Source organism: Scyliorhinus canicula, chromosome 19, assembly GCF_902713615.1.
Source record: "Scyliorhinus canicula chromosome 19, sScyCan1.1, whole genome shotgun sequence".
NCBI lineage: Eukaryota > Metazoa > Chordata > Chondrichthyes > Carcharhiniformes > Scyliorhinidae > Scyliorhinus > Scyliorhinus canicula.
This window is the reverse complement of record NC_052164.1, coordinates 41,531,862-41,553,481: the sequence shown is the minus strand read 5'-3', so window position 1 is coordinate 41,553,481 and position 21,620 is coordinate 41,531,862. Positions and strand designations below refer to the sequence as shown.

At 47.2% G+C, this 21,620-nt stretch overlaps 1 protein-coding gene across 8 annotated transcripts in view; it reads left to right on the top strand.

The window, feature by feature from the left end:
- Positions 1-21,620, top strand: part of fmnl1a (formin-like 1a) — a 354,814-nt gene that overhangs the window by 246,989 nt on the left and 86,205 nt on the right. For all 8 annotated transcript variants that reach the window (XR_005458128.1, XM_038778444.1, XM_038778448.1 and 5 more), the window contains 3 exons: positions 16,314-16,388; positions 18,370-18,480; positions 20,046-20,195. Coding sequence is in view for 7 of the 8 variants with exons in the window: in XM_038778444.1 (XP_038634372.1) it covers positions 16,314-16,388; positions 18,370-18,480; positions 20,046-20,195 (336 nt within the window). In the remaining variant the exon portion in view is untranslated. The remainder of the gene's footprint in view (positions 1-16,313; positions 16,389-18,369; positions 18,481-20,045; positions 20,196-21,620) is intronic.

Below are 21,620 nucleotides of genomic sequence, written 5' to 3'. Positions count from 1 at the left end.
GTGGTTCCCTCGAGTGCTGTTGCTGACGCATTCTGGGCTGGGTGTATATGTATAGAAAATCATAGGTATCAGCATTTTAGGTATCTCCCTGCACACTGGAAGAGGAAGGAAATGGGGGTGCCATGGTAGCACAGTGGTTAGCACTGGTGCTTCACAGCACCGGGTTCGATTCCTGGCTTGGGTCACTGTCTGTGCGGAGTCTGCACATTCTCCCCGTGTCTGTGTGGGTTTCGTTCGGGTGCTCCGGTTTCTTCCCACAAGTCCCAAAAGACATGCTTGTTAGGTAATTTGGACATTCTGCAAACTCCCTCAGTGTACCCGAATAGGTACTGGATATGGCGACTACGTGTTTTTCACAGTAACTTCATTGCAGTGTTATTGTAAGTCTACTTGTGAACCAATCAAGATTATTATTATAACAAGCAGAGCGAGTTGAAAGCAAGGGAGTAGCAGAATATAGAGAAAATGAGTGGAATGGAAGGAATGTGAAATGGTAAACTGAAAAGACAACGGGATGGAATACCTTCTGCCTCCATTAGAAAAAGTCTACTTCATACCGACTGGAGCAAACGGATCTAAGACTAGGCAGAGGAAGTTCCGGAACATTCTGGCTTCCAGTAGACAAAACACTCTGTCGTTACTGCTTGGACTGGATGTCAAGGAGGAGAGTGGTGCCGAGAGCAGTAGCACTTAGCCCCATGTGTCGTGCAATATAGATGAGATGCGAGGCTGATAGTGAGAGTGTGAAGTAGGCAAATCTGAAAGCTGCTTAGTCACTGCTGTGTAGGAGGTTTGGTGTTGAGCGTACAGGGTGCCTATTGCATTCTCACGACGGACGATTGCACAGGCAAACTGTGACGAGTAAAGATCTGGATCATTTTTAATGTGTTGAGCCAGTGCATTTAACAAACTGATTTGTACCCGCAGCTGGGATTGTTCAGGATGTTAGGAAGCTGCAGGTCAGAAGGCCTAGTGTCTCACTGTGTGAGTGCTCCACTCACATCAACCCAATGTATTATTTAAAGGAACTTCCCCAAGTGACTGAATGTGTAACTGTACCTTGTACAGTGGAGCTGAGCCACACAGATCAGCTGAGTCCCCACATCACCTCCTGCTCTATATTGAGATGTGGTGGTGAAGAGTAAGGTAATTAGCCCATAGGACATAGAAGCAGAATTAGGCCACTTGGCCCAGCGAGTCTGCTCTGCCATTCAATCGTGGCTGATATTTTTCTCAACCCCATTCTCCTGCCTTCTCCCCATAACCCCCGATCCCCTTATCAATCAAGAACCTATCTATCTCTATCTTAAAGACACTCAGTGATTTGGCCTCCACAGCCTTCTGCGGCAAAGAGTTCCACAGATTCACCACCCTCCGGCTGAAGAAATTCCTCTCAGCTCTGTTTTAAAGGATTGTCCCTTTAGTCTGAGATGGTGCCCTCTGGTTTTAGTTTTTCCTACAAGTGGTAACATCCTCTCCGCGTCCACTCTATCCAGGCCTCGCAGGACCCTGTAAGTTTCAATAAGATGCCCCCTCATTCATCTAAACTCCAACTAGTACAACCTAGAGTCCTCAACCGTTCCTCATACGACAAGCTGTTCATTCAAGGGATTATTCTTGTGAACCTCCTCTGGACCCTTTACAATGCCAGCACATCCTTCCTTCGATAAAGGGCCCAAAACTGCTCACAATACTCCAAATGTGTGTACAGTATTAACTTCTCATCTCCCAACTGAATGAAAGAAAAGACTGCAATCCCACTCTTGACAGCTACCAAATGGGCTGACAATACTTAAGCTCCCATTATAAATCCGAGAGGTGGGACAGTAAGGTGAACATCAGCATCCAAGCAGGCAGTGACCCTGGGGATTCTGGGAGTGTGGAAGTTCAGCTGATCTTGACAACCTCATTCCTAAAACTGTTCTCAGTGACCTGCCTGAGTCTGGCAGATCCGGAGGTGTGGCTGCCCTGTGTGAGAGGGGGAGTTTGTTGACCAGGGGCTACAACAAGGGAATGCAGTGAGAGGGTGACTGCTCGGAGTTTCACTCTAGAGGCCACCACATGGAAACTCAGCACCCGGGGTGAGGTGCAGAGGCCTGACGCAGCCAGGGGAGCAGTATCTCAACACAAACACAAGTTGTCAGAAGGTCTGGGGAGAAACTGAGAAGCAGGTTCATAATAGTCAAGTAGTCTCAAGTAGCCACGAAGACCACATACCATTTGCCTTCTTTACTGCCTGCTGCACCTGCATGTTTACTTTCAGTGACTGGTGTACAAGGACACCCAGGTCTCGTTGCACATTCCCCTCTCTCAATCTATCGCCGTTCAGATAATAATATGCTTTCATGTATTTGCTACATAAGTGGGTAACCTCACATTTATACACATTACACTGCATCTGCCATTAACTTGTCCACTCGCTCAACTTATCAAAACCACACTGAAGCATCTCTGCAATCTCCTCATTGCTCACCCAGCTTTGTGTCATCTGAAACTTTGGCAATATCACATTTAGTTTCCTCATCTAAATCATTAATATATATTGCAAATAACTGGGGTCCTACCACCAATCACTGCGTTGCCCCTCTAGTCACTGCCTGCCATTTTGAAAATGACCCGTTGATTCCTACTCTTTGTTTCCTGTCTGCCAACCTGTATTCTATCCATCTAAATACACTACCCCCAATCCCGTGCATTTTAATTTTACATGCCAATCTCTTATGTGAACTTTGTCAAAAGCCTCCTGAAATTCCAAATAAACCACATCCACTGGCTCCCCCTCAACAACTCTACTCATTACATCCTCGAAGAATTCCAGTAGACTTGTCAAGAATGATTTCCCTTTAGTAAATCCATGCTGACTCTGTCCGATCCTGCCACTGTTTCTCAAGTGCTCTGCTAATTACACCTTTCTAGGGGACTCTAGTATCTTCCCCACTGCTGACATCAGGCTGACTGGTCCATAGTTTCATGTCTTTTCTCTACCTCCCTTTTTAAATAGTGGAGCTACATTAGCTCCCTTAAAATCTATAGGAACTGTTCCAGAGTCTATAGGAACTTGTAAGATGACCACCAATACATTCATTATTCCTCTGGTCACTTCCTTAAGTGCTCTGGGTGTAGATATTGGGCCCTGAGGATTTATCGACATTCAATCCCATCAATTTCCCCCAACACCATTTCCCTACTAATACTGATTTCCTTCAGTTCCCCTCTCTCACTGAACCTCCCACCATTTCTGGTACGTTATTAGCATTATCCTGTGTGAAGGCAGAACCAAAGTATGTATTTAGTTCGTCAGCCATTTCTTTACTCCCCATTATAAATTCCCCTGTTTCTGAGTAAAGAATTTACAGTGCAGAAGGAGGCATTAAGCCCATCGAGTTTACACCAGCCCCTGAAAGAGCACCTATCTAAGCCCATGCCTCCACCCTTTTCCTGCAACCCAGCAACCCCACCTAACGTTGGACACTACTGGGCAATTTAGCGTGACCAATCCACCTATGCTGCACATCTTTGGACTGTGGGAGGAAACCAGAGCACCTGGAGGAAACCCACACAGACATGGGGCGAACATACACACTCCACACAGATAGTGACCCAAGCCGGGAATCGAACCTGGGTCCCCGGCGCTGTGAAGCAATAGTGTTGACCACTGTGCTACCGTTGGGACTTATATTTGTCTTCATCAATCTTTTTCTCTTCACATACCTATAGAACCTTTTACAGTCACTTTTTATGTTCCCTGCAGGCTTACTCTCACACTCTATTTTCCCTTTCTTAATCAATCCTTTTGTCCACCATTGCTGAATTCTAAACCCCATCCATCCTCAAGTCTGTTATTTTTCTTGGCCAATTGCACTGGACAGGAATGAATAATTGTTGCAGTTCACCCATGTGTTCTTTGAATGTTTGCCGTTGCCTATCCACCATTATCCTTTTAGTAACTCTCCCCAATCCATCATAGTCAACTCATGCCTCTTCCATCGTAGTTTCCTTTGTTTAGATTCAGGACCCTAGTCTCAGAATCATCTATGTCAGTCTCCATCTTCATGAGAAATTCTATCATATTATGGCTGCTCATCCCAAAGGGCCTCACACAACTAGATTGCCAGTGATTCTTTTCTCATTACATAATACCCAGTCTAGGATAGCCTGATCTCTAATTTGTTCCTCAACCCCTTGGTCCAGAAAACCATCCCATTTACCCTCCAGGAATTCATCCTCTATGGTATTGTGACTAATTTAATTTCACCCCAGGGCAGCACGGTGGCACAGTGGTTAGCACAGCTACCTCACGGCGCTGAGGCCCCAGGTTCGATCCCGGCTCTGGGTCACTGTCCGTATGGAGTTTGTGCATTCTCCCCGTGTTTGCGTGGGTTTTACCCCCCACAACCCAAAGATGTGCAGGGTAGGTGGATTGGCCACACTAAGTTGACCTTAATTGGAAAGAATGAACTGGGTACAGCAAATTTATTAATTTTTAAAATTTGAATTGCCCAATCTATATGCAGATTAAAGCCTTCCATAATTAAAGATGTTCCTTTATCCCTTTAAACCCCATTTGCTTGTTTAATGCCATTCCCGACATCGCCACTACAGTTTGGGGGTCTATATACAACCCCCGCCTCCCACTAATCTTTTTTTACCTATGGTGCTTCTCAGTTCTACCCAAACAGATCCCATGTTGTTGGAGCTAATATCCTTCCTCACTATTTAATTAATTTCCTCTTTAATCAGCAATGCAATCGCACTGCATTTTTCTTTTTGATAGTCCTTCCTAAATACTAAATGACCCGGATGTTCAATTCCCATCCCTGGTCACACTGCAGGGGAGTCACCATAATACCGACAATGTCATACCCATTTACAACTGTTTGCGTGATTAATTAATCACCTTTATTGCAAATGCCCTGTGCATTAAGGCACAAAAGTTTAAGGCTCGTCTTTTCAACATTCCTTGTCCCGTACCATTATTTTTCACTGGGGCCCTTTTTGATTCTGACCTTTGATTTCTCTGCCTGTCACTTTTCTTATTCCCCTTTCTGTCTTTTGTTCTTATCTGTGTTTCCCCCCTCCTCTGACACTTTGAATAGGTTCCCATCCCTCTGCCATTTTAATTTATAACTTCCTTAACCACTCGAGAAAATACTACCCCAGGGCATCAGTCCTGGTATTACCCAGATGAAACCCGTCCAGTTTGTACGGGCTCCACCTCCCCCAGAACGGGAACCAGAACCTCCCTCTCTCGCCATCTCTCCAGCCACGTATTCATCTGATATATCCTGCTATTTTTGCTCTGACTGTTAGTCCTCTGGCGATGGTCATCTGATCACTACATTTGAGGTCCTACTTTTCAACCTACTTCCTAATTCCCTGTATTCTGCTTTTAGGACCTCAGTTTATTTCACTTATGTTGTTTATACCAATGTGTACCACGGCGACTGGCTGTTCACTCTCCCCCTCCAGAATGCACTGTAGTTGCTCTGAGACATCCTTGACCATAGGACCAGGGTGGCAACATACTATCTTGGAATCTTGTTTGCAGCCACAGAAATGCCTATCTATTCTCCTTTCAGTTGAGTCTCCTATAGCTATTGCATTCCAACACTTTTTACACCTCTCCTGTGCAGCAGAGCCAAATGTGGTGCAATGAATTTGGCTGTGGCTGCATTTTCCTGAGACGTCATTCCTCCCAATTGTGCCCAAAGTGGTATATCTGTTTTACAGGGGAGTGACCACAGGACATTCCTGCACTGCCTACCTAGTCTTCTTGCTCTGCCTGGTGGTGACCTGTTCCCTTCCTGTCTGTGAAAACTTAGCCTGCAGTGTGACCACCTCTCTACACTTGCTGGAGAGGCTGATTTAGCTCAGTTGGCTGGACAGCTGGTTTATGATGCAAATCAAGACCAACAGCGCGGGTTCAATTCCCATACCAGCCGAGGTTATTCATGAAGGCTTTGCTTTCTCAACCTTGCCCCTTGCCTGAGCTGTCGTGATCCTCAGGTTAAATCACCACCAGTCAGCTCTTCCCCTCAAAGGAGAAAATAGCCTATGGTCACCTGGGACTATGGTGACTTTATACGTGCTATCTATGATACTCTCTGCCTTGCAGATGCTCCTCAGTGTCCCCAAACACTGCTCCAGCTCCAAAACCCCAGCTTCCAGTAACTGCAGCTGGAGACACTTCCTGCATACATGCTTGCCCTGGGCTTCCCACATTGCATGGTAACATATTGGTTAGCACAGTTGCTTCACAGCTCCAGGGTCCCAGGTTGGATTCCTGGCTTGGGTCACTGTCTGTGCGGAGTCTGCACGTTCTCCCCGTGTGTGCGTGAGTTTTCTCCAGGTGCTCCGGTTTCCTCCCACAGTCCAAAGGTGTGCAGGTTAGGTGAATTGGCCATTCTAAATTGCCCTTCGTGTCCAAAAAGGTTAGGATGGGTTAAGGGAATAAAGGGTAGGGTGCTCTTTCCAAGGGCCGGTGCAGACTCAATGGGCTGAATGGCCTCCTTCTGCACTGTAAATTCTATGGTGATAAAACATGAGGAACATAGCAATGCTTCAAGCCCTTTAAAGGAAACTTGTCAAACTTCAAATAATATCAATTACTCTAGGACCCTCCTTCCTGTTCCTGATTACTACAAATTATGAGCAATAAAGTAGTAAGTAATTACGTGACCCTACTCACCCAATAAGCTGCTTCCACTTGTCCCACGTCACTTTAGAATCTGGACGGCAGATCACCGTTCTTCTTCATCAGAATAATAAACCGATATAAAACACCGCACAGCATACATAAAAGATTATATTATTTGCGATGACTCGGGCACTCCTGTAGAGATTGATAGCTTTATCTATTCTCTCTATTACTGTGATTGATAATACCATACAGTAGCATAGCAGTTTACTCAGGGAATCATGACTGTAAAGAATCTGATTCAGCGTATTTTTTCACACATTAAGTCTCAACCTAGTTTTAACAATGTAGGTGTGTACTCCACCCAATTCTAAGCACCTCCATTCCTCAGTTATTTATAAGCACCTGTCATTTTCCTGGCTTGTTTTAGGCTGTGATAGTGGAAGATTTCCACTAACGACAAGACCGGTGCTGATATGGAAGGCCATTTAATCCATCCTTCCAGAAAATTTCTTCTAGCCTTCTCTCCTTCCAACATGTTTCCCAAATGATCCCTGGGTTTTAGTCAGCACTGCTCGACCGAGGCAACCATTCCATGTGTCAGTCATGATTTCTATTTGTTCTTACTTCTATTTGACCCTGTGACCCCCTTGTGCTCACCTTGGAATTCAGATAGAAGCCCTGATTTGCCTTTTCTAGATTGGGTACTAACCAATTAACTTTAATCAGGTTTTATGGTTTCAATGCTCCAGTTTCCACATAACCCAGTTCTCTGGATTGCCTCTTCTCAAAAACCATCTGTGGTACTGGAATGTCTCCATTGTGTCTCATTGAATGGAACACAGCATTCACAATGAGCTAACCACAACTCTTTACAATTTATCATTTTTAAAAAATTAATTATTTCATGGGATGTGGTTGTCAACATTTATTACCCAGCACTCATTGCCATTGAACTAAGTAGCTTGCTCGCCCATTTTCCGAGCAACCACATTGCGGTGTGGGCCTGGATTCATACAACTGCGGATTTTCTTCCCCACAGGAAACCAGATAGGTTCTGTTGACTGAGAAAACCCTTCTCCATCGGCTTAGACAGACATAAAATATACACAGTCGACAGTAATTCTAGTTTCTTTGAGTACCACAATCATCAAAATCAATCACACCGAATATGATCACAGCTGATCTCTCGATATTACCCACACTTAGTGAAGGAGGCTAGGCAGGCTATGATAACTTGGTGTGGGTGTCTTCTTCGCTTATTTTCTCCGAGCACAGGGCCCCTTCTCCAAGATGGTTGCTCCTAGGTTGTCGCTGACAATGTATGTACATGTTCATCTTTTATCCAGGTTCTGCTGGTGCAGAGTCATAATGCACACCCACACCTGTGCTGGGTCCAGTATCTCATTGAGACTTAGTATCATTCAGAGATGAACATGATACCCCTGTCCAGCCAGAGTTAATTAGTCAATATCCATTGTCCTCTGAAACACTCTTATCTGACCAGCTATTAGCCCATTATGGAGTCTGATGGCTTCTTTGTTCATTGTTCATCCTGCTGCATAATTGATCATTACTGTCTCGAAGTTAGTTACACATTTATGGCATGGTCTTTTGTCCTTTTTTGTAAACATGATAGCTACTGTAAATGGGTAATCTTGAAGTTCTATATAGCAATAATGAGTTTCTGTGTTGACTTAGGTGCTCTGCTAGATAGTCAATATTGATTCTAGCTAGGGACTTATTTGGTTGTTCCTGTTTTCGGCCTATATACCTTTTTCTTCTGTCAGCCTGTCCCACTATCGCAGTGTTTTACAACAATCAATGATAGAACATAGAACAGTACAGCACAGAACAGGCCCTTCGGCCCTCGATGTTGTGCCGAGCAATGATCACCCCACTCAAACCCACGTATCCACCCTATACCCGTAACCCAACAACACCCCCCTTAACCTTACTTTTTAGTACACTACGGGCAATTTAGCATAGCCAATCCACCTAACCCGCACATCTTTGGACTGTGGGAGGAAATCGGAGCACCCAGAGGAAACCCACGCACACACGGGGAGGACGTGCAGACTCCGCACAGACAGTGACCCAGCCGGGAATCGAACCTGGGACCCTGGAGCTGTGAAGCATTTATGCTAACCACCATGCTACCGTGCTGCCCCAGTTTCATGGTTTCATAGTTTCATGGTCACCATTATTAAGTCTGGATTTAATTAATTGATTTAGGTTCTACCAGATACATGGTAGAATTTGACCCCATGTCCCCAGAGCATTAGCCTGGGCCTCTGGATTACTACTTGAGTAACATTACCCCTAAACCACCATCTCCTTGCATCTTCCAACTTGTACTCTTTGGCGCAATCTACTGGCCATGCTACACCTGAAATGCAGCACGCTGTGGTGCAACATGGCCGGTAAATGCTGGGAGATCCTGCTCCTGTGATCTACCCGGGTCACCATGCCTCCCGAGATCGTGTTAGATCTCATGAGACATCACGATGTGAAATCTGCCCATTGTGGATGGGATCACTTTTAAGCAAATCTACATATCAGAACGATACTGCTAGTGTCACTTTAATATGCAGTTCCCTGAGGTAATCAAGGTGCTGGGATCTATCCCCTTCCCCTTGGCGATCTCGGCCAAGAGACGTTCAGTACTGGCCCCCACAAACAGGGTCCAGGTGGAATGGCACTCATGGGGGTGGGTCTCCCAGGGGATCAGACGTTTCTTGTCCTCGGGATAGGGCGGTACCCAGGCACTGTTGATGCCAACCTGGCAGTGCCAATCTGGCACCCTGGCAGTGCCACCTGTGTTTATCAACGCTGCGAACGCTGGGAAACAAGCGGCCAAATGCGCTCGCTACGGGACATAGTTCCCATTTGGTTCAATCACGGCCTGCATTACATAGTTTAGCATTCAATTAGTTTGGTGCTTCTCAGGTATAATATTCATGTTTACGAAGAAAACACTGTTTTATTTATCCTTAGCTTCATTCATCTGCCCCACATAAGGAGCACTTCCCTTGTTGTTGTCTCTCATACTTAACCATATCCTATTTGATCCATTCTTGATCTACCCACTTGCATATTTTATCCCACTCGGTTTGTAATTATAATGTATTGGTTACAGGGTGCAAGTCTGAAGAGGTGGGTGGTTCCTCGGAACAGTCAATCATTATCGCCCAAACTGCTCCGAGCAGCAGCAGTGAGACTCTTCAAGCCAATTGGGTCAACTAATTCCCCCCCCCCCCCCCCCCCCCCCCCCCCCCCCCCCCCCCCCCCACCGGCCTCCAGGAAAATGCTCCCTAGCTGCGAACACGTAACCAGATTCTACACAGCATGTTGAGGACTATGAACTGCTTGGAGCAGTCTATTAAACCATGACATGGTCACTTTATATTAACGACAGTTTTACGTTGCGGGACCACTTGGAGCAGAAGTGGCCTAAATCGGCCTGGTGCTGGGGAATATTCCCCAACTAACCTCCCACAACAATAGCTAACTACCATGTAAAGTCGCCATAGTCCCAGATGACCATAGACCTTTGAGAGGGACAGATTACTCGTGGTGATTTAACCTACGACCACCACACTTGGGCAACAGGCAAGGTTGAATAACCTGATTCGGTAAGGGGAGTGACCCCGCACTTTTGGCCTTCTCTGCATCATGAACCAGCCATCCAGCCAACTGAGCTAGACCGGCTAAACTTCATGTACCCCCTTGTGGGAAGCGTTCTCTTTCCAATCGCCACATGTGGCAAATTGGGAATTCAGGCCTGTTACGTTTCCAACTAGGAAGTTAATAATAGACACCATGATTAGTCCTGTGACCTCAATATACATATTTACATGTCATGCGGTTTGTAACCTCGACGTATGTGCGTTGGTAAATAAGAAGACAAAAAGCAGGGAGCCCAATTGTTCTTTTTTGATTGTTGTGTGTGCTTTGCTTCTTTGGTCACTGAATAGCAATAGATGTTTAATAAGTAAATGTACACTTATATGTATTGTGTGTATGAAAATGAGTACAGGGGACTAAAACTGTGTTACCATGGCCATTCTGCGCTGGTCAATAATGTCTTTAGGTTCAGGACAACTCTTACAATGAACAACAGCTCCCCCTAGTGATAACTGTATGTGGAAACTCTTTTCCATCTGTGCCCAGTGTCTCCGGCCTCGCTGAGGAATAGAACAGCAATCAGTACAGTGATTACAGTCCCTTCTGTGAAGGATTTGCAGCAGAACTTGTTCAAAATGAATTAACTGCTGTGATTAATGGTGTTGAGAGGCGTAATGAGCCTGAAGGTATCTGTGTGCCAAGCTCTTCATCACCTCGGTCATTGTTTCAGCTTGTCCTGGTTAAATAAGTGCTTCCACATTTATTGCTATCGTTAGGGCTGGTACTTCACTTGTTGACAGTGAAAACAAAGAGAAAATATTATCTGAATCGACACCTTCAGAAGAAGTACAGCAGTAAAGAGAATGCTGTGAGATAGCGGCTCTAGTCTGTCCTTCAGTGTGAAAGTTTATCCAGTGAAGCTTTGGGATGTTTCACAATACTAAAGCAAGTAGTTGTTTGAGGTGGTATGGGGAAATATTAAAAGTCACGTTCTGGCATATTCAGACCCATCTCAAAATCTGCCTTAATCTTAATCAGAACTCTGCTGCTCATTATCTCTTTTGCATCTCTTTCCTCCTCGCCCCCACCCACTGAGGGTGGGCAGTGATGGATGGTCGATATTTGTGCCATTCTGTGACTATCTGAGGTGCCAATGGACCTCTGTTCCCGTTTCGTCTCCACCCCACCTGATGGACTTCTCAAATCCCACTTGGTGCTTTATCATTGACCCAGGTCAGCCAGGGAGGAGTTGGAGTAAAAGACAGTCCTGGTGAGGTTTAAAACCTCTCTGAATCAAGCATTCAAATATCTAGATTTTTTAGGTAGGGGTGCTCTTACTATTAATCTTATGACTATGATCATAATATACCCTCCACCATTAAGGCAAAGAACCATAGAATCATACAGTACAGAAGAGGCCCTTTGGCCCATCAAGAACCATTCTGAGAACTCAGGTGAGTGAAGGAACTGGAGGTCTCCACTGAGCTGACTTGCTTTTAGAGATCAGAGCCCACCACATTCCATTCAAAAAAACCCTCCCCTACCAGCCCTAACGATAGCAGCGAATTAGGTAATTTGGCCTATCAGGCGTCTGCCAGCTCTGTGAAGTGGGTTCCTTCCAATGCAGCTTAGCAATTTTTCATTTTCCAATTTAAAAAAGCATATATTTTTATTAAGAATTTTAAAAATTATAACACAGTAAAAGCACAGCTTTAACAAATACAACTCCAAACATAACCACCCTCCTTAACTCCACCCCTAAAAAGAAAACAAAAGGTAACCAGAAACCCCCTCGCCTCCCAATATCTGACATCGATCAGCTCCCTGAAATAGGAAATAAAAGACTGCATCTCGAGTAGAGCCCTTCTGCCGACTCCCTCATGATGTACTTGACCTTCTCTAAGAACAAAAACTCCATAAGATCACTCATCCAGGCCGAGGCGGAACCAGAGTCCTTCATGCAAGCAGAACTCGCCTCTGGGCTATCAACGAGGCAAAGGCAAGGGCATCCGCCTTCATCCTCATCTGCAGCTCTGGCGAGTCCGAGACCCCAAAAATGTTCACCTGCGGGCAACACTCCACCTTAATCCCAAGAATCGCTGACATGGGGCAGGATTCTCCGACGCCCCGCCAGGTTGGAGAATTGTCGGGAGTCGGCGTGAATCCCTCCCCTGCCGTCCTCCAAATTCTCTAGCCCCCCAAAAATCGGCCTGGCGTGAGTCGCGCTGCCCTCCTCGGAGAATGGCGGTGTCCGGAGCGACTCACGACTCAATGGGTCCCAGGGCTGCCCGAATTCTCTACCCGCGATGGGCCGAAGTCCCGCCCGTCTTTTGCGAGTCCCGCCGGCGTAAATTGGAATAGGTCCTTACCAGCGGGACATAGCGGCCTCTGGATTCTTGGGGGGGGCGCGGGGGGATCTGGCCCTGGGAGGTGCCCCCACGGTGGCCTGGCCCACGATCGGGGTCCACCGATCCGCGGGCGGGCCTGTGCCGTGGGGGCACTCTATCCTTCCACACCGGAGGCTGTACCGGTCCGCCATTGCCGGTGCGGAAGTGAAGCCCTCTGCGCATGTGCGGGGATGACGGCAGCACACGCTGGCGCCCCCCACTCAGGGGCAGGCCTAGCCACTGAAGGTGCGGAGGATTTCGCACCTTTGGGGCGGCCCGATGCCAGAGTGGTTAACGCCACTTTGTCTCGCCGTAGTTGCCCGCCCGGCGATTACGGAAGAATTTCGCCCAAGATGTTGAAGAAGGAGACCCAAAAACTAACAAGTTTCGGACATCACCAGAACATATGTGTGTGATTCGCTGTCATTTTCTAATATTTATCCACTATTACATCGTTAGGCTATTTGTAAAGAGCTCGGAACCAACTAATGTGAATATATATCCCGGGATGCCCTGTTTCACTGCTGGACTGCAGGTACATGCAGAGTAATGAGGTATCAGACCACCAGTCTCCCAGTCACGTGGAGAGCAGCAAGAAATATACTCAATGAAGCACCAGTAATTTGAGCCATAAGTGTGATTACTTCTGACTTATGGGAACCAGGAGACATTACACCACGCTCCCTTTCAAAAGCTTTTACGGCCGGGGAAGTCCTCAAATAGATTCCCTCTCCTTCACTGGTGGGTTTTCAAGGAAGTGAAATGGGAGTATTTACAAAGAAAATCCCGGTCTATGGATCTTGCTTCCATCACTGTTCCTGGTCGATCATTTCCGGTTCTAACAACCTCCGGTCTGTCTTTTGCTGATGGTCATAAATGCCAGCTCTTCTTGTTACTGACTGACTGAGCAATGAAACTATCCTGAGTTTACCCAATCACAATCCTTCACAACTTTGAACCCCTCTATTTAGTGGATTCGATCATAAACAAACTCCGGCTATTTGAACCCATAGGCCTTAGAATTCTTTGCACCAGAGATGAATGAGAAAATATTGGGCTGCTGGGAAAAGGACTAATTCGATAGTTGTCAATGGGCTGGCATAGGCAGGATGGGCTGAATGGCCTCCTGGTTCCATGACCTAATTCTCCTCTTAACCTTCCCAGAAGCATATGTGTTTCTGACACTGAAAGCCATTCATCCCCTTTTCATTATTTTTATTTTAAATAGGTTTTGTTTTAAGAGTTCCAGGAGAAACGTTTGTGAAGCTTTATCATGCTTGCCTCCAAGAGAGCTCAGTGTCTTTCCAACTACCAAATGAGGGGAATTGGAGTCAGAGGAAGGATAATTTGACGTATCCGTGTGTTGCACTCTTCCAGGTCCAGTTCATTGCAGGCTTTCTCACTTCTGCTTCACATGATGATCTCCGTTCCTGTTCTGCAGTTACGCAGGTGTACAGAAAGCCACAGAGCGAACATAACTTCCACACACTTCCAAACAGTCCAACCATTTGCCAAAAACCCTCTGCTGACTCGCCCTAAACATTCAGCAAGCCGAATTAACTGTTTCATTCCTTCGCTGCCATTGTTCACGCCCCCTCCGCCTTTGTTCAATTTATTAATGTCGCTGCAATTTGTGCACCAGGGCTCAGAACCAGAACAAGGAAGCCATGGCTTAGTATGACGCTGCCATTCTCTCACCAGCCACTGGAGACTGGATGAGCGTAGCATGAAAAGTCAGGGAGTATCCTTAGAATCCCTACAGTGGGATGTTCGGACCATCGAGTCTGCACCAACCGTCCAAAATAGCACTCGACCCAAGTCCACACCCCTGTCATATCATGGCCAACCCAGCTAACCTGCACATTGAACTTTGATGGTGCCTTCAATCATTACAACCACAGCAGCAACATCCATATTTGAGATTGAATAAAAGCCAAATTTTTTTTTTACATTTTTAAAAATAAATTTAGAGTACCCAATTATTTTTATTTTTTCCAATTAAGGGGCAATTTAGCATGGCCAATCCACCTAACCTGCACATCTTTGGGTTGTGGGGGCGAAACCCACGCAGACATGGGGAGAATGTGCAAACTCCACACGGACAGTGACTCAGGGCCGGGATTCGAACCCGGGTCCTCAGCGCCGTTGTCCTAGTGCTAACCACTGCGCCGCATGCCACCTTATAAAAGTAAAACTTGGGAGTATGAAAATATTAGTAGATATGTTTGATTAACATGGGGTTAGGTGGAGAGTATGTTGCATACGTTAGTCCAATTACTTTGATTTCCCTGCTCTCTTTTCTCCATTTTAAGTATTTATCCAATTAAATTTTGAAAGTTGCACTTTGGAATGGAACAACTTCTCTCTCTCAACGTTTCTGCATCCTGACAGTGCACAGTTCACACTTTCATCTGTTTCCTGTAGCTAATTATTGCTAGAACATGTCTTTACCTGACACAAACGCACACATACACAGAGACTCTTGAATACACACACTTTCCCAAATACGCACACACGTTCCTCGGAATATACACACACACTCCTGAATACACGCACTCTCCCAAATACACACGGACACCCGCACATGCTCCCGAATACACACTCACACTCTCCCAAATTCTCACACACATAGGGCGGAATTCTCCGCAAGGCCCGACGCCGTCGTGAAATCCGGAGAGGTTCACGACGGCGTCGGAGGCCGCTCCTGGTCCCCTATTCTCCTCCTCCCTCCTCCCCCGGGAGGGGGGGGGGGGCTAGGAGGGCTGTGCCGTAAATCTCGGCCGCCGGGCCTTGTCGCTGGCGTCAAGGCCCGGCGCACCGGGAATGACGCGGCCAGCACGCATAATGACGTCACCCGCGCATGCGCGGTTGCCGTCTTCCCCTCCACTGCCCCGCAAGACATGGCGGCTTGATCTTGCGGGGCGGCGGAGGGGAAAGAGTGTGTCCCTTTTGCGACGTCGGCCCGACGATCGGTGGGCACCGATCGCGGGCCAGTCCCCTGCTGAGCACGGTCGTGGTGCTCACTCCCCTCTCTGCCCCCCACAAGCCACAAACCAGGTATTGGCGCCATGTTCCCGCCGGCAGCGACCAGGTGTGGTTGCCGCCGGCGTGAACCGGTCGGGAACGGCAGGCAGCTTTGCCCATCCGGGTTGGAGAATTGCGGGCCACCGTGAAAAACGGCGGCTCGCGATTCTCCGAGCGGCGTGTCGCATTTTGTGACATTTTGGGGGGGGGGTGGGAGAATCGCGGGGGGTGCCAGAGTGGCCCTCCTGCGATTCTCCCACCCGGCGTGGGAGCGGAGACCCGCGCCCACACACTCTCCCGAAAACACACACACACTCCCAAATACACACACACAGCATACACACTCTCACGAATACACACACACACAATCTCCCGAATACACACAAATCCACACATAACACACACATCGCACATCTCCGGAATCCAATCCGTCTCCATGGCACTGTGAGGCAGCAGTGCTAACTATTGTGTCACTGTGCCGCCCCTAATGTTACAACTTGCTGCATTAAAACACATTTTCCTCATCTGTCCAATTGGTGCAATTGGATACCGTGCCAACAGGTTATGAGACTATTAATCTGTGCTTTACTGATTGCAGTAAAGAAGGAAATCTGCTAACTCTCACTGTGTTCCTCCAGGTCTGTGGAGAGAAGGTGCGGTTTGAAAAACTGATGGAATATTTCCGAAATGAGGACAGCAATATTGACTTCATGGTATGATAAATTATGTTGTAAACATCGCAAACATTACACTAGTGTCTGGCTCTGTATATTCCTGATAGATTTGTCACAGGAGAGGGCTCCTCAGGGACTTATAGCCAGTTACCTGTCTTCCAAGGTCCTGTATTATAAAATATCAGCATCCAGCAGCCATGCCAGTTCAGTGCACCTGGGGTGGTCCTTGCACACAAGAGGCCATTCACTGATTGTGCTAACACTAGGGGCCTGCACACTGACTGCTAACACTAGGGGTCTGGGCACTGACTCTGATAACACTAGGGGCCTGCGCACTGCCTCTGCTCACAGTATGGCTCTGTGCACTGCCCTTGTTCAGAGTAGAGTTCTGTGCACTGCGTCTGCTCACAGTAGGGCTCTGCGCACTGCCTCTGCTCAGAATAAGGCCCTGCCCACTGCCCCTGCTCAGAATACGGCCCTGATCACTGCCCCTGCTCAGAATACGGCCCTGATCACTGCCCCTGCTCAGAGTACGGCCCTGATCACTGCCCCTGCTCAGAGTACGGCCCTGCCCACTGACCCTGCTCAGAATACGGCCCAGCGCACCGCCCCTGCAGAGAGTAGGGCTCTGTCCACTGCCCCTGCTCAGAGTAGGTCCCAGCACACTGCCCTGGCTCAGAGTAGGTCTCAGCGCACTGCCCTGGCTCAGGGTAGGTCCCAGAGTACTGCCCTGGCTCAGGGTAGGGCTCTGTGCACTGCCCCTGCTCAGAGTAGGGCCCTGCGCACTGCCCTGGCTCAGAGTAGTGCCCTGCGCATTGCTCCTGCTCAGAGTATGGTCCTGCGCAGTGACCCTGCTCATTCTAGGAGCCTGCACCCTGATCCTGCTCACGTTAGGGACCTGCGCTCAGACCCTGCTCACACTAAGGGCCTGCAAACTGATCCTGCTTACACTAGGGTACTGCACACTGACCCTGCTCACTCTCGGGCCCTGCACACTGTCCATGCTCACACGAGAGACCTGGCACTGCCTGCTCAGAATACAGCCCTGCGTACTGCTCCAGCTCAGAGTAAGATCCTGCGCACTGCCCTTGCTCACTCTCGGGGCCTGTGCACTGATCCTGCTCAGAGTATGGCCCTGCATACTGACCTTGCTCTGGGTACGCTCGCCACACTGGCTCTGCTCTGGGTATCGCCCTGCGTACTGCCCCTGCTCAGAGTACGGCTCTGTGCACTGATCCTGCTCAGAGTACGGCCCTGCGTACTGACCTTGCTCTGGGTACGGCTCGCCGCACTGGCTCTGCTCTGGGTATGGCCCTGCGTACTGCCCCTGCTCAGAGGACGGCTCTGTGCACTACCCCTGCTCAGTGTACGGCCTTGCGTACTGACCTTACTCTGGGTTCGGCTCTCCGCACTGGCTCTGCTCTGGGTTTGGCCCTGCGTATTGCCCCTGCTCAGAGTACAGCTCTGTGCACTGATCCTGCTCAGAGTATGGCTCTGTTCACTATCCCTGCTCAGAGTACGGCCCTGCATACTGCCCCTGCTCAGAGTAGGACCCTGTGCACTTCCCCTCCTCTGAGTACGGCCCTGTACACTGGCACTGCTCCGAGTACGGCCCTGCACACAGACCCTGCTCGCTCTAGGGGACTGTGCACGGATCCTGCTCACACTAGGGACCTGCTCACTCTCGGGTCCTGCGCACCGACCCTGCTCAGACTAGGGGCATGCGCACTGACGCTGCTCACACTAGGGGACTGCACACTGAACCTGCTCACACTGTGGGCTTGTGCACTGACGCTGCTCACACAAGGGGTATGCACACTGACCCTGCTCATAGTGTGCAGGCTACACATTCTATGATGTGTTACTCTGTGTCTCAGTTTAAATATACCATCCTCCAAAGAGTAACCTTGGTTTATCTTTACTTGTTTGCTTTCTGGAGATGCTTTTAATGCTTCTCCCCATCAGCATTAATCCCAATACAGTGACTCTCTCTTCTTTCTCTCTCTGTCCCTCTCCATAGGTTGCATGTATGCAGTTCATTAACATCGTTGTGCATTCTGTCGAGGACATGAACTTCCGGGTCCATCTCCAGTTTGAGTTCACCATGCTGGGACTGGATGAGTATCTTAAGGTAAGAGAGCATAAATTGAAGGCTGAAAATACGGGCCATGATTTTCACCCAACTGCCCCCCCCCCCCCCCCCCCCCCCCACCCTCCCCTCCGCGGCATGATTTAGTGGAGACGACGCAACCTATTTTTAGTATTTTGATGCCTGCGCTGGTAATGTAAGAACATATTTTAGAAGAATGTTCACATCTATTTTCAGAGTAAGCCAGCTCCCAGAGGGAAACCTGTCTTACAGATCATAGCCCTTTTTATGTTTTCTGATCTCAGTAGCATAGAATTCCAATAACATTTTTTGAATTTTAAAATATATTAAAACAGATTTATTAACAAGGAGAAAATAAAATTTAAGCGCACAAGATTAGGATTACATAGTTAAAACAAGAGCAAGATACATGCTCTCAAAAAATATCAATTGGTCAGAATACCTCTTAACCGGTAACACCAAATACCGGTTATCACCGCTTGGCAACACTTCCTCATAGATTTTAACTCTAAAAGTGTAGTAACATTACCCAAGGCAAAACTGCTATCACCTTTGTAAGGTTATACCAGACGATTTCTCATTCTCTTCCACTCTGTTGTGTAAATACAAGAATATTCAGGAACAAGACAACTTTCTGCACAAAAATTTTTCTGGTTTGACTGGATGGCTGACCCAAACTTTGCATCTTTTCCCACCACAAAGCTGTCCCCAGGAAGTCTTCATCTTACAGTCAACACACCTCAGCTCCACATCTTTTCCCTTTCTTCTAGATGTCATTGTCCTCAGCACTTCTTTGAACTTAACATTTCAAAATACAAAAATCTTTCATGTTTTTTCTATTGCTTCCCTTTTTGGGGTCAAATAAAATTGAATAACCTTCCTTGTTTATTTATGAAATCCCTGCAAGCACTAAAAGCCTTTTATTCAGCATTGGAATTTAACAACTGAAAAGCCAAATCCATATCTATCTCCTAATGCAAATTTCTCAACACAACTTATTTACTTATACATCCACTCTTTTTATCACAGATACATGTATTTAGCACCTCCATCTTTATCTCCCAACTCTACCAGACACATTGTCTCCAGTAACTTTCCCCAGCTTAATTGAATCATTCACACTCACGCACAAACAACCACACAGCTTTCTTTGCAGAAAAACATAATATTCTCCAAAATGTATTTTTTTAAAATTACACCCGCCCCACTGTGGTGCTATGGAAGGTTTTGGCAAAAACTGAAATCTCGGTTGATCCTGCCAGTATAAACGGCTGGAAAATTCCGACCCAAGTTATCATCCCTTGCTCACAGCTCAATGACTCCAATACGAAAGATTAAATGGGTTTTATAGCTCAGAATGAATACTGCCCTTCTATTCTACAGAATGGAATTTACAGGTGAGACCCTTCCCATCCAAATGCTTAAAGCTTGTGCAAAATTCCCCTCCAAGCTGGTTCATCAGATGCACTCATATGGGTTACGATAGCAAAGGAACTTGTTACAAACTTAAGGGAAGGTTTGTCTGAGAACTCCCCATTTGTTTCTGGTGGGGAATCCAGTAAAATAACATCTTGTATTGTTTGCAGAAACTAAAGTCATCAGAAAGTGAGAGGTTGCAGGTGCAGATCCAAGCCTATCTGGATAACGTATTTGATGTTGGCGCTTTATTGGAGGATGCAGAGACCAAGAATGCTGTGTTGGAACATGTCGAAGAGCTACAGGAACAAGTAACACAGGTAGCCAATGTTTTGTCTGAGGGGAGTATGGGCGGATCATGTTCTACCCACAAGGATAAACAATGTGATTTATACCAGAGAGAGAGTGGGAGAAAGAGATATGCCCCCACTAGTTGTGTTTCTAATGGAGAGGGCATGTAAACAGGGCAGTTTGCCACCCCATCACATTCCCACCCATCCCCATAATACGGGTTGGGCGGGCGCCAAAATCAGCAGCCCACCTGTCATATCTAAATAAGTATTGGTCTTGTTACCAAGCCAACTGACCTAGTAATATACGACCCATGCCATAAAATGATGTGGGCAGGCGAATGAGAGCAAACAGCCTTATTTTCTAACTACAATCACCAAAGTGTGGGAAGGAAGGGGGATGTTCGACCTTCATGGGATGCCCTTTATGGATCGGGTGGCGGCCTACCTAAGATGGAGCCACCACCTCTGTCATCCTAAACCCCTCTCCCTGATCTGGCAAAACGTTCCTGCTCAAGACCTTGGTTTTGGTGATGCATTGGGACTTCTTTCTCCTCTTCTTACAGTACCAGCAGCGACCACTAATGAATTCTTGGTTCTACAGGCCCAAGTGAATTAGCCAGCCAATCCAATTGGCCAGCGGCTCCTGAGGGCAGGATTTCCTCCCCAGTGAGAGGCAGAAGTCCTATTTTGCCATTGTTAAGCCCACCCATTGCACGTTATGGCTGCAGGATTGGCGGATGTGGAACAGGTTAGCTCCATGCTCACTCAGCTTCCGGGAGTGGGATATATTCAGCCCATACACAAACACACGTACCCTCATCACGAGTTACATCCCACGGGAGATTATCAATGGCACCAAGGTTTTCTGTTGCCAATGACTTTCGGCAGACTTTTCTTCCATTCTGACCCACTATGTGTGCCCACAAAGATCAATGCGAGCCTTTCACAGATCAGGGCAGGTTCACAGCCAGAATAGGAGAGTTAGCAACACAGTTTCTCAGGAACAGTGTACGTAGGAGTTGTTCTGATGTTGACTCCTCTCGGGTATGAATGGGGAGGAATCTGGTGCTGAGTAAGCCAGTTCGCTCAAAGATCCACTTCTATTTTCTGTAACATGAATGGGTATCTGAAAGATCCTGGAGCATGCCAGATATTTGCTTCACGGTTGGGATTTGAACATTTTCTGAAGATGTAAAGTTCAAGATTGCCAGTACGTTCTGTCCATGATACTGTGACAATGAAATGCGTGGGAAATTTGGCTATGCTATAGATGCTAGAGTAAAGTCACTGGTGATACTCCATTTATCTTAATTAGGAGGGCAGACACCACCCCATTCTTCAATGTAGAAGCAGGTAATGAGGAGTTTCTGAAGGAATGTGAACGCTTTCTGGCGGCACGGTGGCATAGCACTGCTGCCTCACAGTGTCAGGGACCCGGATTCGATTCCGGCC